The 13,297-nt window shown below is 40.2% G+C and overlaps 1 protein-coding gene across 1 annotated transcript; it reads left to right on the forward strand.

Annotated features, from left to right (window-relative positions):
• Positions 1-8,602: 8,602 nt before the first annotated feature.
• On the forward strand, positions 8,603-12,912 carry LOC116104742 (beta-defensin 5-like). The gene is made up of 2 exons (XM_031391215.1): positions 8,603-8,660; positions 12,782-12,912. Exons 1-2 carry the CDS (start codon positions 8,603-8,605, stop codon positions 12,910-12,912), a joined length of 189 nt encoding a protein of 62 aa, XP_031247075.1.
• The last annotated feature ends 385 nt before the right edge of the window (positions 12,913-13,297 follow it).

The raw sequence follows: 13,297 nt of genomic DNA on the forward strand, positions 1-13,297 counted from the left end.
GAAGAGAGCATCTCAGGGGCAGAAGACACCATACAAATGAATGACACAACAGTCAAAGAAAATGCAAAAGACAAACAGCTGCTAGCCAGAAACATTAAGGAAATCCAGGACAAATTGAGAAGATCAAACCTAAGGATACTAGGTATAGAAGAGAGTGAAGATTCCCAACTTATAGGGCCAGTAAATATCTCCAACAAAATTATAGAAGAAAACTTCCATAATCTAAAGAAAGAGATGCCCATGAACATATAAGAAGCCTACAGAACTCCAATAGACTGGACCAGAAAAGAAATCCCTCCCATCACATAATAATCAAAATACCAAAATGCACTAAACAAAGAAAGAATATTAAAATCAGTAAGGGAAAAAGGTCAAGTAACATATAATAAGAGACCTATCAGAATTACATCAGACTTCTTACCAGATACTATGAAAGCTAGAAGGTCCTGGGCACATGTTAAACAGACTCCAAGAGAACACAAATGCCAGCCCAGGCTACTATGCCCAGCAAAACCCTCAATTACCATAGATGGAGAAACCAAGATATTCCATGACAAAAACAATTTTATACAATATCTTTCCACAAATCCAGCACTACAAAGCTAATAGATGGAAAACAACAACACAAGGAGGGAAACTCCACACTAGAAAAAGCAAGAAAGTAATCTTCGTTCAACAAGCCCAAAGGATGATAGCCATACAAACATAAAAATAAAATCAAAAATAACAGAAAGCAACAATCACTAATCCTTAATATTTCTTAACATCAGTGGATTCAATCTCCCAATAAAAAGACATAGAAAAACAGACTGGATAGGTAACAGGACACAGCATTTTGCTGCATACAGGAAATCCAGCTCAGTGTCAAGGACAGACACTACTTAAGAGTAAAGGGCTGGAAAACAATTCTCCAAGCAAATAGTCCCAAGAAACAAGCTGGAGTTGCCATTCTACTATCGGATAAAATCAACTTTCAGCCAAAAGTCATCAAAAAGGATAAGGAAGGACACTTCTTACACATCAAAGGAAAAATGTATCAATAAGAACTGTCAATTCTGAACATCTATGCTTCAAATGCAAGGGCACCCACATTCATAAAGGAAACTTTAATAAAGTTCAAAGTACACATTGCATCTCACACAATAATTGTGGGAGACTTCAACACCTCATTCTTATCAATGGACAGATCATAGAAACACAAACTGAACAGAAATACATTGAAAGTAACAGACGTTAAGGACCAAATGGATTTAACAGATATCTAAAGAACATTTCATTCTAAAACAAAAGAATATACCTTCTCATCATCTCATGGTACCTTCTCCAAAATTGACCATGTAATTGGTCACAAAACAGGCCTCAACAGATGCAAGAAGATTGAAATATTCCCATCCTTCCTATTAGTGCACTACAGACTAAGGCTGGTCTTCAAGAACAACAAAAACAACAGAAAGACCACATACACATGGAAGCTGAACAAAGCCTTACTCAGGGATAACTTGGTCAAGGAAAAAATAAAGAAAAAAATTAAAGACTTTTTCGAATTTAGTGAAAATTAAAGCACAGCATATCCAAAGTTATGGGACATAATGAAAGCAGTGCTAAGAGGAAAATTCAGCTCTAAGTGCCTCCAAAAAAAAACTGAAGAGAGCATACACTAGCAGTTTGATAGCACACTTGAAAGCTCTAGAACAAAAAGAAACAAATACACCCAGAGGAGTAGATGGCAGGAAATAATCAAACCCAGGGTTGAAATCAACCAAGTAGAAAGAAAAAGAACTATACAAAGAATCAACAAAACCAGGAGCTGGTTCTTTGAGAAAACCAATAAGATAGATGAATCCTTAGACAGACTAGCCAGAGGGCACAGAGACAGTATCCTAATTCACAAAATCAGAAATGAAAAGGGAGATATAACAACAGAAACTAAGGAAATTCAAAAAATCATCATATCCTACTACAAAAGCCTATATTCAACAAAACTAGAAAATCTTGATGAAATGAATCATTTTCTAGACAGATGCCAGGTACCAAAGTTAAATCAGGATCAGACAAATGATCTAAACAGTCCCATAACCCCTAAAGACATACCAGAAGTCATTAAAATCTCCCTACCTACCCCCCCCCCAAATGCCCAGGACTGGATGGGTGTAGTGCAGAAATCTATCAGACCTTCAAAAGACCTCATACAAAATAGTCTTCTAACTTTTCCACAAAATAGAAACATAAGGAACACTACCCAAATCATCCTATGAGTCATCCTACACTTACACTGCATATTCTCCCTTGGAGATGGAATGGTGTATGTCTAATCAGGAATCAGTCACAATTTCCTTTATAGAGGACTTCATAAAGGATTTTTTCTACTTCTATCATGTTTACTGTTCCAAATAGATTTAAAAAACTGGATACGTGCATATTACTTTTATCTTAAGAAGTTATCATATGTATTTAAGAGGCATTTAACTATTATAAATTTTTTGATGACTTAAAAAATGTCCATACTAAGTTGTATATTTTAAAATAAATTGCATTAGTTTAATAAAAGTGATAACATGAAGAATGTTTGATTCTTACATGAAAAAAGTTATTCATTTAGAAATCTTTACATTTAAAGAGTCTCTATTTACTCTATAGAATCCTTCAAAATAACCAGCACAGTCTCAATTTGAAAATTTCCTGTCCTCCTACCCCCATGGAAGACACACTGTGTGCACGCACTGTGTGCACAGGTAATGAGGCTCATACCTCAAGGCAGGCCATGGAACCCAGTTTTCCAAAATCTGTCTATATTGTATTTTGTGGAAAACATTTCTATTCTTTTAAATTATGTGTACATGTGTGGATCTGTGTTTGTGCCAGGCAGTACAGTAGCCACAAAAGCCATGAAAGGGCATCTAATCTGTCAGAGATTGAGTTATAGGCACATATGGCTTCCCTGGTATGGTACTAGGAACTTATCTCAGATATTCTGCAGGAGCAGTATGCACTCCTAACTGCTGAGCCATCTTTCCAGGCTCCAAGTTGTATTTCATTCTTGACATTAGGCAAACAGAGGAAAAGGAATACACAACTCAAGAGAGGGAGCTAAAGTAAGAAATAGAGAATGTGAAATGCACGAACGAAGCCAAGACCTCAAAACTGCATCAGACAGAAATTATAGAGATCCAAACATAGTTTCACTAATTCTGTTGATGGGTTCTGGTTTACAGAGTAGAATCTGTGTTCCATGAGATACCCAAACACTTACTCTGTCTGACATTCAGATGAATGCAAAGAAGGAGGGAGGGGGGAAGAAGGAAGGGTAAGTTTAAGACAATTTTAGACATTGGTAGCTATCAAAAAAGTTCATTTTTTTTCTCTTGATTTCCATTGTAAGTTACTTAGGAATCATGTTATCCTTAAGCAAGTCCTATACCCTGAGGTTTAGGTCCAACGCTTAGTTTAAAATAGTACCTGGAAGTTAAAATACCTTAGTTAAAGATAGGAAGATGGCTCAGTGATCACAAGTGGTTGTTGTGCAAATATAAAAATCTGAGTTTGGATCCAAATATCTGTGCAGAAGCAGAAGCAGAGAGAACTTCTGGTGCACATCTGTAATGCTAGCACTAAGAAGGATCCCAGAGGCACACTGGCCAGCCTGTCGGAGACACACACTGAGGGTTCTACTTTCAGTGAGCGACTCTGCCTCAAAAAGTGAGGCAGAGAACAATTGACAAGCACATCTTATGCCAACTTCTAGCCTCTTTGTGTGTCTACACACTTATATGTACACATTCATAGGCACTGGCTGTTTCTGATACTAGAACAAGGGACTGTGTGGAGAAAAGCAAAGGCAGGACTGCTGTGAAGCAGCTAAGGACTCACACAGAATCTTGCCTGAGCTCCCTCCTGCTGGCACTGAAAATTCCAATCAGTCATGTATGGAGCAGACCCTTTAGCATTTGGGTTCTAGGAAAACCAGCACCCATTTGCACACCAGCAGTGCCTGTCTCTATCAAGAACAGGATTCAAACCTGCTAACACAGACATCCCAGTTTTGGGGGAAAAGCCTGGAGGATTTACTCAAGATAATAGCACATTGGTCTGTATATCGGACCTGGTGTTTTCAACTCTAACACGTGCTTTTTCTTACATACCTGTCAGCTTGCAGCGTTAAAATCAACAGTGTAGGAACTTGCTTGAGCACAGGAGGCATATGCTGGGGCGTGTGCTCTGGCAGTCTTCAAGAGATTGGCAGTTGTGGAGTTAGTCACCTGACGTGCTGCAAAAACAACAACAACAACAACAAAAATATAAGAAGATAAAGATCCTGTGCACCAAATAAAACACTGGAATTTGATCCTCCATGAAGAGGGACAAAACTTAAACCAAATTAAAGTTCTTTGCTTAAATGCAACCATGAGTTGGCTAGGAGCTGTGTGAGCTCACTGTTTTGTCTTTGGGTGAAATCTAAAATCCTTACAGAAGTCAATCTGTGACACGAGTAGGTCTCTCTCATGCATCCCGGCTTTCTGGATATCTGTTCCTGTCTCTGACTTGCTGGGTGATTTCCTGTAGCCAGCACACACACCCATCCTGCCTGACTTCTGCATACCCTTGCCTCCTTTACTCTTTTCCTTCATCCATCCAATCCAAATGTAAGGCAAAAAAGGTGACCCCAGCTTCCCATTAGCTTGTGCCTCTTAGTCATTGATGCCTTGCATGGCAAGACTTTAATACACACTTTGGCTATGAGATCTCTTGGGGGTGGGTTTGGTCTTCTTCATTTATGTCCTGGCCACTGATGGGATATATTGCATCATGTTACTTTAAATTGAATGGCCACATTGAGATAGTAGGGGTCTTTCTTCCATGTAGATATAAGACACAAGAAACTAATGGAAAAGAAGACCTTACTGAAAGCAATAAGGAGGAAGTGCACGGTAAAGAAAAAAACGAGGCTATGGTTAGTAAGGCAAAAGTTTAAAGTAGGCCTGACCCTCCCACTGGGTCTTTTACCGTATGATGGATTTCCTGTCTGGCAGGAGCAAGGCTCTTCAGTTAATGTGTATATAACTTATGTTTATGAGTATAATTCAGCTTCAGCAGGATACTTGAGATTTTCAAAATTCTCTGTCTGAAAGAAGAAATGGGATCCCAGCACAAAGATATCTCACCTCGATAGATGGAATTGATAAAAGGATTGCTGGTCCTATGACTGACATGTAACACAGAATGTTATCTGAAGATAAATACCATAATGTAGTGTATCTTTAAATTAAAAGTCGGAGTCTGAAGATAGGACACAGTCCATAAGTGCCTTCTTGCAAGATTTCAGATCTGAGTTTGATTCACTGCACCCATGTAATGAAGCAGAGATTATAGCATGTGTATACTCATGACACTGGAGGATGGGACAGAGACCTGGATTCCCAGAACTCAATAGCCAGCCTGCTGCACAAAATGCATGAGCCACAGGCTCAAATGAAAGATCTATCTCGAAAGATGAAGATAAAAGGTGGACCCGCTGGAGACATGGCTCCTCACTTAAGAGTACTGGCTGATCTGTAGGACCTGCTTGAATTCCAAGCACCTGTGGCATCTCATACCCTCTGTAACTCCAGTTCTAGGGTATCCAGCTCCTTCTTCTGGCCTTTATGTCAACCATACACACAGGAACTGCAGGAAAAACACAAAATACATAAAAGTAATAATAATAATAATGATAATAATAACAATAACAATAATAATAATAATAATGTAGAGAGTGATTGAAAAACACACTTTAACTTCATCCTCCACACACATGTATACAGGTATTCACACATATAAACAATTGATGTGTAACACACATACCCACACACGACAATGATTTAAATTATCCACAAATAATAAAATATTTGACCTTTATGCAAGTCTTTGATATTTTGATGACATAATGAAACCCATACTCTCCAATTTGACACTGGGTTCCTCAGACCTTGTCCTCAAGAAATTATTTTTAATAATCCATACGTTTATCTGCTATGAACTTGTTGTTTAGCTGATGCTCAAAGTCACTGTTGACTGTCGCAGGAATGAGATGAAGTTTCCTGCAGCAAGTGAAGCATCATTCTGGGTCTTTAGAGGACAGCAGGACTAAAAAGGATTTTGTAGCAAATTTTGTCACCCAAGAAAAGTCTTTCATGGTTATTTTTTGAAGGCAAGATCCTTGAAAGGATAGGTAAAATGGATAAAAACAAGAAAATTATAAATGGGTTTGCACTTCCAAAATGAATGGGCTTTTCACATAGAATGGAGCTGGAGGGTACACACAGAGCAGCCTATTCCAGGAGCTGGGTGTACACTCAGAGCAGCACACCACTGGTCTGAGGGAGCGCACACACATAACAGTGCTCTACCCAAGCTATTCACTACCATACTTAGCTTGGTTGAGGTCCTAAATATCCACAAGCGGACAGGTGTTAACATTTTGGTTAGCCTGAGACTCTTTTGGAAGATGATGGACATACTGCAAATGGGCCTAGTAGAAGTGAGCCAGGTTTGGACACAAAGCACAGCATTGGGTATTAGCTTACCATGCCCTCCCTTCTGCCTACTGGTTGCCAGGAGGTGAGTGACTTTACTTCACCACATGCTCATTGACATTTATGTCCTGCCTTGTGTCAGATCACAAAACAGTGGAACCCGCTGACCATGGATGGAATCTCTAAGGCTTGACCAAAGTTAAACTTTTCATCCATCAAAGCTAATTTGTCAAAAGTATTTGGCCACATTCATAGGAAATGAATACGTTTGCTATTTACTGTGGAAAGAGAGGACATTATGCAAATGGAGAGGGAGGCTATTAATTCAGGCTGATAATTTGCCAACAATTATCTTTCCTAATTATGTTTTCGTCTGTGCTTGGAGATGGGGAGGAGTAAGCATTCTTTTTCAATACACGCATAAATCACATAGGGAAACAAAATCCCAAAGAGTGATGAGGTAGCATGTGGCAACCTTTGCATCTCAGACAGATCTTGTTTATAACATGCAACATTACCCTACACAAGCCCTGCCATTCGCTAAGTCAGCAGAAACTTTCTGTTTGGATCAAACCATTATTACAGATCAATCAACAGCTACATTTAAAAAATGCTCAGCTTGCAGAGTAGGCTAATAATGACCAGAGAAAGGTAGGGATAAGGAGAATAGAGAGAAGTTAGTGTTTATAAAAAGTTAGGAATGTTTTGCCTGGTTTCTACTGCATCTATTGTATGTTAGTATCACTGAAGCTAATGAGAGGGGATTGGAGCTACTCTTAGTATAGTAAAATTATTCAATTTGAAATGATGGAGGCACTAATAATCCTGAATTAAACATTGACTACTGTACACAATAGTCCACAAATATGTATACTTACTGTGTCTGATTTTATTTTAAAATCTCTTCTGTACGCTTGTTTAAAAATATGCCTACCAAGCCCAAAAGCATTGGTTTTCACAGCACAGCAGTGAGAGTGAGGCATTCTAGTGTGGGTCCAAACTCTTCATTCTCCTGCCTCAAATCTCTTTGCTGGGAACTCCATACAAGAGCCTTTGTCAAAACTGATCATGTCTTATAGATTGCTACTTCTCTGGTTATTTGTTTCATCCTCCTGTAGGGAAGAAGAACTCCTGATTAACATGAATTATTTTCCCTTACAAAATCCTCATCTATTTGTTCTTGGCATGGTTATATCCTGACTATAGTCCATGTTTTTTACGATAAAAATGAACAACTGGGTTTTGGGATTTACAATTTCCCAGTCTCATAAAATAGAATCCAAAAAGCAACTTGACCTCTCACTACTGATATTCACATTAACTTAGAAAGAGGAGAGCCACAGACCCAAAGGCTAGCAAGCCCCAGAACTTGACCATTAGTTAGTGTTTAGAACTTGCTACTCACTAGTTTCTTCTTGATGGGCATGGGGCCCCATGTTCAGGTGACATGTCACCAACTCATGGTTTCTCTGAGAGAGGAAGCAGCACACCTATCTGACTCCATGCCCACCATATTGGGTGGATGCTGAGTTGCTGGAGGGTTTCAGTAGTAAATGAACTTCACCACTGAGCAGTAACTTGGAGAAATCTATGAGACTCGGCCCACATTCTGACCTGGAAAAGCTTGGGGAACCTTGACTTTACTCACATTCTGTTACATCCAGCACCTGAGTGTGGCCAAGCCCAAATGGATCTTTGTAAAATTAGCCCCCATTGAGGCCTAAGCCATTTGCCAGACTCTGAGATGACCAAGTCAAATATCTGAGGTATAGGCAAGTAAGGTCCTATTGTAAGCAGTGAGTCTGTCCCGGGACAGCATGGGTCCCTCACACCTAAGAAGTAGGGCACCATTCTGCTCATGGGGAGCAGTGTAGGAGGAAATCATCTGGGATTCCCCACATTTGCATAAGAGACACTGATTGTGCTCTCAAAGGGCAGCTCCTTGTCAAGAGAGGGAAGGTGCTCTGTGTTTCATAATTGTAATTTTGGGGTTCTGTGCACTGTGGAAATCTACCCAGGAGGCAGCATCTGGTCCTATATAAGGCACTGAGCTCAAGTCCCTCTACATCTCTGCACCTCACCAGGCTTCAGTCATGAGGATCCATTACCTTCTCTTCACATTTCTCCTGGTGCTGCTGTCTCCATTAGGAGGTGAGGCCGGGAATAAGGTTGTCCCACACTGAAATGAGAGAGAGCTCCCTTCCTCCTGGGTGTATGTGTGTGGGGGCGGGTGTATGTGTGTGTATGTTTGGGTGTCCTTGTGTCTCTTCGTTTCTGTGTGTGTGTGTGTCTTTCTGTCTCTTTATCTGTGTGTGTCTGTCTGACTCCCTCTCTCTGTATGTGTATGTCTCTCTCTGTTTCTCTGTGCATGCATCTCTGTGCATATCTACGTGTATGTGCTTGTCTCTCGGTGTTTGTGTACATTTCTCTGTCACTGTCTCTCTTTTCCTCTCCTACCCTTATGGCCTATCCTTTTTTCTTTCTTTTTTCTAATCACATTTGAGATAGTGTTCATTGTGTGACTGCTAACACAAACCAAAGACATTTTCTTTTGACCTTGAAGGAGCCTACTTAGACACATTCTCGCTGATCTGTGGCACTTGATTTCTATTTCCTAATTCCTGGTGCTAAGCTTAAGATTATGAAGTGAGTCTCTTCTAGGTAGCTTAAAAATAATGACCTAAAGAATGTTTGATTCTTATCTTAAGAAGGGTAATCGTTTAGAAACCTTTACATTTAAGGAGTAGAGTCCCTGCTTACTCTAGAGGATCATTCAGAATAACCAGCACAGCTTCTATTTGAAAACTTCCTCTCCTTCACCCCTATGGAAGTCCATCAACCACACACTGTCTACACGGGTAACAAGGCCCATAGCTCAGTGGAGTCTATTGAACCCACTTTCCCAATCTCTGCCTAAATTGGAAAAGTTTTATATTCTTTTAAATTATGTACACATATATGGATTTGTGTATGGGTATGTGCCAAGCAGTACAGTACCCACAAAGGCCATAAAAAAGACATCTCATCTGTCATAGATGGAGTTATAGGCACATATGGGCTGGCTTATATTTTACTAGGAACTTATCTCAGGTCTTCTGCATGAGTTGTATGCACTCTTAATTGCTGAGCCATCTTCCCAGGTTCCAAGTTGTATTCTATCCTGGACATTAGATAAACACACAAGAAAAGGCATATACAACCCAAGAGAGGGAGCTAGACAAGTAAGTGAGAACATAAATGAATGAATGAATCAAAGGCCTCAAACTGCATGAGACAGAAATTACAGCAATAAAAACAAAATTTCACTAATTCTGTTGATGGGTTCTGGTTTACAGAGTAGAATCTGTGTTCCATGAGATACCTAAACACTTACTCTGTCTGACATTCAGATGAATGTAAAGAAGGAGGGAGGGGGTAAGAGGGAAGGATGATATTACGACCTGATTTTAGATATTAGAAACTATCAAAAATATGATTTTTACTATTGACTTCCATTATAAGTTACTTAGGAATCAAGGTATCATTAAGCAAGTCCCATACATTGAATTGGGGTCAAATACTTCATTTACAATAGGTACCTGGAAGTTAAAATACCTTTGTTAAAGATATAAAGATGGCTCAGTGATCAAAAGTACTTTTGCAAGTATGAAGATCAGAGTTTGGGATCCAATATACATGTGTGATGATTTGTATATGCTTGGCCCAGGGAGTGGCAATATTAGGGGGTGTGGCCCCTGTTGGAGTAGGTATGTCATTGTGGGCTTTAAGACCCTCATCCTAGCTGCCTTGAAGTGAGTATTTTGCTAACAGCTTTCAGATGAAGATGAAAACCTCTTAGCTCCTCCCGAACCATGCCTGCCAGGATACTGTGATATTCCCACCTTGAGGATAATGGACTGAACCTATAAGACAGCCCCGATTAAATGTTATCCTTCTAAGATTTGCCTTGGTCATGGTCTCTGTTCACAGCAGTGGAACCCTAACTAAGAAGTTGGTACCAGAGACTAGGGTATTGCTATGACAGGCCTGACCATGCTTTTATTTGGAAGAATGTGGATTTGGGGACTTTGGATTTAGAAAGCACTGGGATGCTTAAAATGGGGCTTAATGGGATATCTAGGTAGGAATATGGAAGACTTTGTTACTGAGAGTGATTTGAATTGCACAAACATTGAATGAGAGGTATCAGTGGAGAATTTCAATATGTGGCCTAGAGACTGTTTTTGTGTTATTTTATTGAAGAATCTGGGTGCTTTTTGTCCCTGTCTGAAGAATCTGCCTGAAGCTAAGGTGAAGAGAGTACAATGTTTGCATTGACAAAGGAAGTCTCAGAAATGCCCATTGTAGACTTTGTTCCCTGGTTAAGTTTCACGAAGAGCATTTTAAACAAGCATAGCAAGCTGAGAAAGGAAAAATATAAAATATATGGTTCAAGTATTAAAGGAGTACCAGGAAGTGAAATGGAACTGAGTCCTGTGCTCAAGGAGAAAACAGATTTAGGGAGTAGGACTTTGATGCAAGATCCTACCCAGGTAAATTTATGTCCAGGTATGGAGCCACACACCTTTAATTCCAGGAGACAAAGCCAAGCAGATCTCTGAGTTCAAGGTCAGCCTGGGAAAGATTTTGCTCTAGGTGGAGAAAAACTTAAGTCTAGAAATTGTGATACACACTTAAAATTCCAGGAGACAAAGCCATGCAAACTTCTTGAATTCCGGGTCAATCTACACAGCAATCCAGGACATATATATATATATATATATATATATATATATATATATATATGATGATGATGATGATGATGATAACTGAGAACAGCAGCAGCAGTGGGATGAAGTCAAGCAGAGCCTAGAGTGCTACAGAGAGCAGAGCTGTAGAAGTGATGCCAGCCCTTTGGAGGAGCCCAGAATATAATGTGTGGATCCCAGATATTAAAACAAGAAGCTGTACCATTGAAGTTGCCTTGGAAACCCCAAGATGTTCTGTCTGTCAGAACCTTGGGCTACTTGGAGAGGAAAGGTGCTAATAGGGTGTGGAGCAAGTCCAGGAGAAAGAAGTTTGTTGCAGTCAACAAAAATGAAACAGAAGTTGGAGATCTGAAGGCTGCTTTGACATTAGACATAGAGGTGCAGAGTTTGGAATTTGCCTACTGGTTTCCTGTATTGCTTGGGACATTACAGTTAAGTGATTGGATGAATCTCAGAAGAGACTTTGAACTTTGGACTTTAAACATTGTTGAGATTGCAATAGACTATGGATACTGCTGAAGTTAGACTAAACGTATTTTGCATCATGCTATGATCATGTTGGTTCCCATATACTCATATGTTTGAACAAGTCTATGGTGGCCAGGGAGTAGAATGTGATGGTTTGTATATGCTTGGCACAGTGAGTGATATGATTATAGAATGTGGCTCTGTTGGCATGTGTGGTCTTATTGGAATAGTTATGCCACTGTGGCCTTAAAGACCTTCATCCTAGCTTCATGGAAATGAGTATTTTGCTATCTGCCTTCAGATGAAGATGTAGCTCATTTCCTCCTGACACATGCCTGCTTAGATGTTGCCATGTTCCCACCTTGGTGAAATGGACTGAACCTGAATGCCAGCCCCAATTAAATGCTGTTCTTATAAGAATTGCCATGGTCATGGTGCCTATTCACAGCAGTAGAACCCTGACTAAGACAAAGGACTTGAAAGTAGAAGCAGAAAGAGCTGGTATACATTGGTAATGCTAGCACTAAGAAGGATCCCAAAGGCACATTGACCAACCAGCCAGTCAAAACTCTCAAAGAGTTACAGTTCATGAGAAACCATGTTTCAGAACATGAGTCGGAGAACAGTTAACAGGCACATCTTATGCCAACCTCTGGCCTCCACCATGTGACTCCACAGGTGTATGTATACATTCATACCCACTGGCTGCTTCTGGTACTAGAACAAGGAACTTTTGTGTGAAAAAGGAGAGACAGGGCTGCTGTGAAGCAGCTGAGGACTCACACAGAATCTTACTGAGATCTAGCCTGATGTCCCTGAAAGTTCCAATCAGTCAGGGGTGGAGCAGACCTTTTAACATCTGGGTGCTAGGAAATCCAGCGTTCCTTTACATAGCAGCAGTGGCCAGAACTAGACTCAGTCCTGCTAACACAGACATCCTAGATTTTGGGGCTGGGGGGAGAGCCCACTGGTATTTACTGAAGATAATAGCACATTGGTCTGTATTGCTGACCTGAGGCTTTCAACTCTAATGTGTTTTTCTTACTTATCTTCCAGCCTTTACCCAAAGTAGGAGAGCATGTGTTGCCAGAGGAGGCACCTGCCGGCAGCGGAAATGCCCTGGCCCTTGGCAAGACACTGGCTCTTGTGAATCTCGTAATGTAAGATGCTGCAAGAAAAGTGGCTAAGAAGACCAAGATGCTGCGAGAAAAATAAAACACAAGAATTTGCTCCCCCATGAAGATGGACAAAACTTAAACCAAATTAAAGTTCTTTGCTTAAATGCAAACACAAGTTGTCTAGGATCTGTGTGAGCTCACAGTTTGTTCTCTCATGGGCTGAATTCTAAAAATCCTTGCAGAAGTCAATCAGGGACACAAGCAGGTCTCTCTTAAATTCCTTGGTTTATGGATACCTGTTCCAGTCTCTGATATGCTACGTGACTTCCTGTAGCCAGCAGACAAGACACACCCATCCTGCCTACCTTCTGCATACCTTTGCCTCCTTCACCTCTTTGCTTCATCTTTCCAATCCCAATGTATGGCAAAAAAAAGAGGTGACTATAGCTTCCCT

This window comes from Mastomys coucha, unplaced genomic scaffold (genome assembly GCF_008632895.1).
Source record: "Mastomys coucha isolate ucsf_1 unplaced genomic scaffold, UCSF_Mcou_1 pScaffold22, whole genome shotgun sequence".
In the NCBI taxonomy this organism is placed as follows: Eukaryota; Metazoa; Chordata; class Mammalia; order Rodentia; family Muridae; genus Mastomys; species Mastomys coucha.

What these genes read in the sequence shown, in the direction of transcription:
- LOC116104742 (XM_031391215.1), top strand. Translation starts at nt 8,603, where the DNA reads ATGAGGATCCATTACCTTCTCTTCACATTTCTCCTGGTGCTGCTGTCT. An exon ending in GCTGCTGTCTCCATTAGGAG is followed by an intron (nt 8,661 to 12,781) that starts GTGAGGCCGGGA and finishes CTTATCTTCCAG; the next exon opens with CCTTTACCCAAAGTAGGAGA.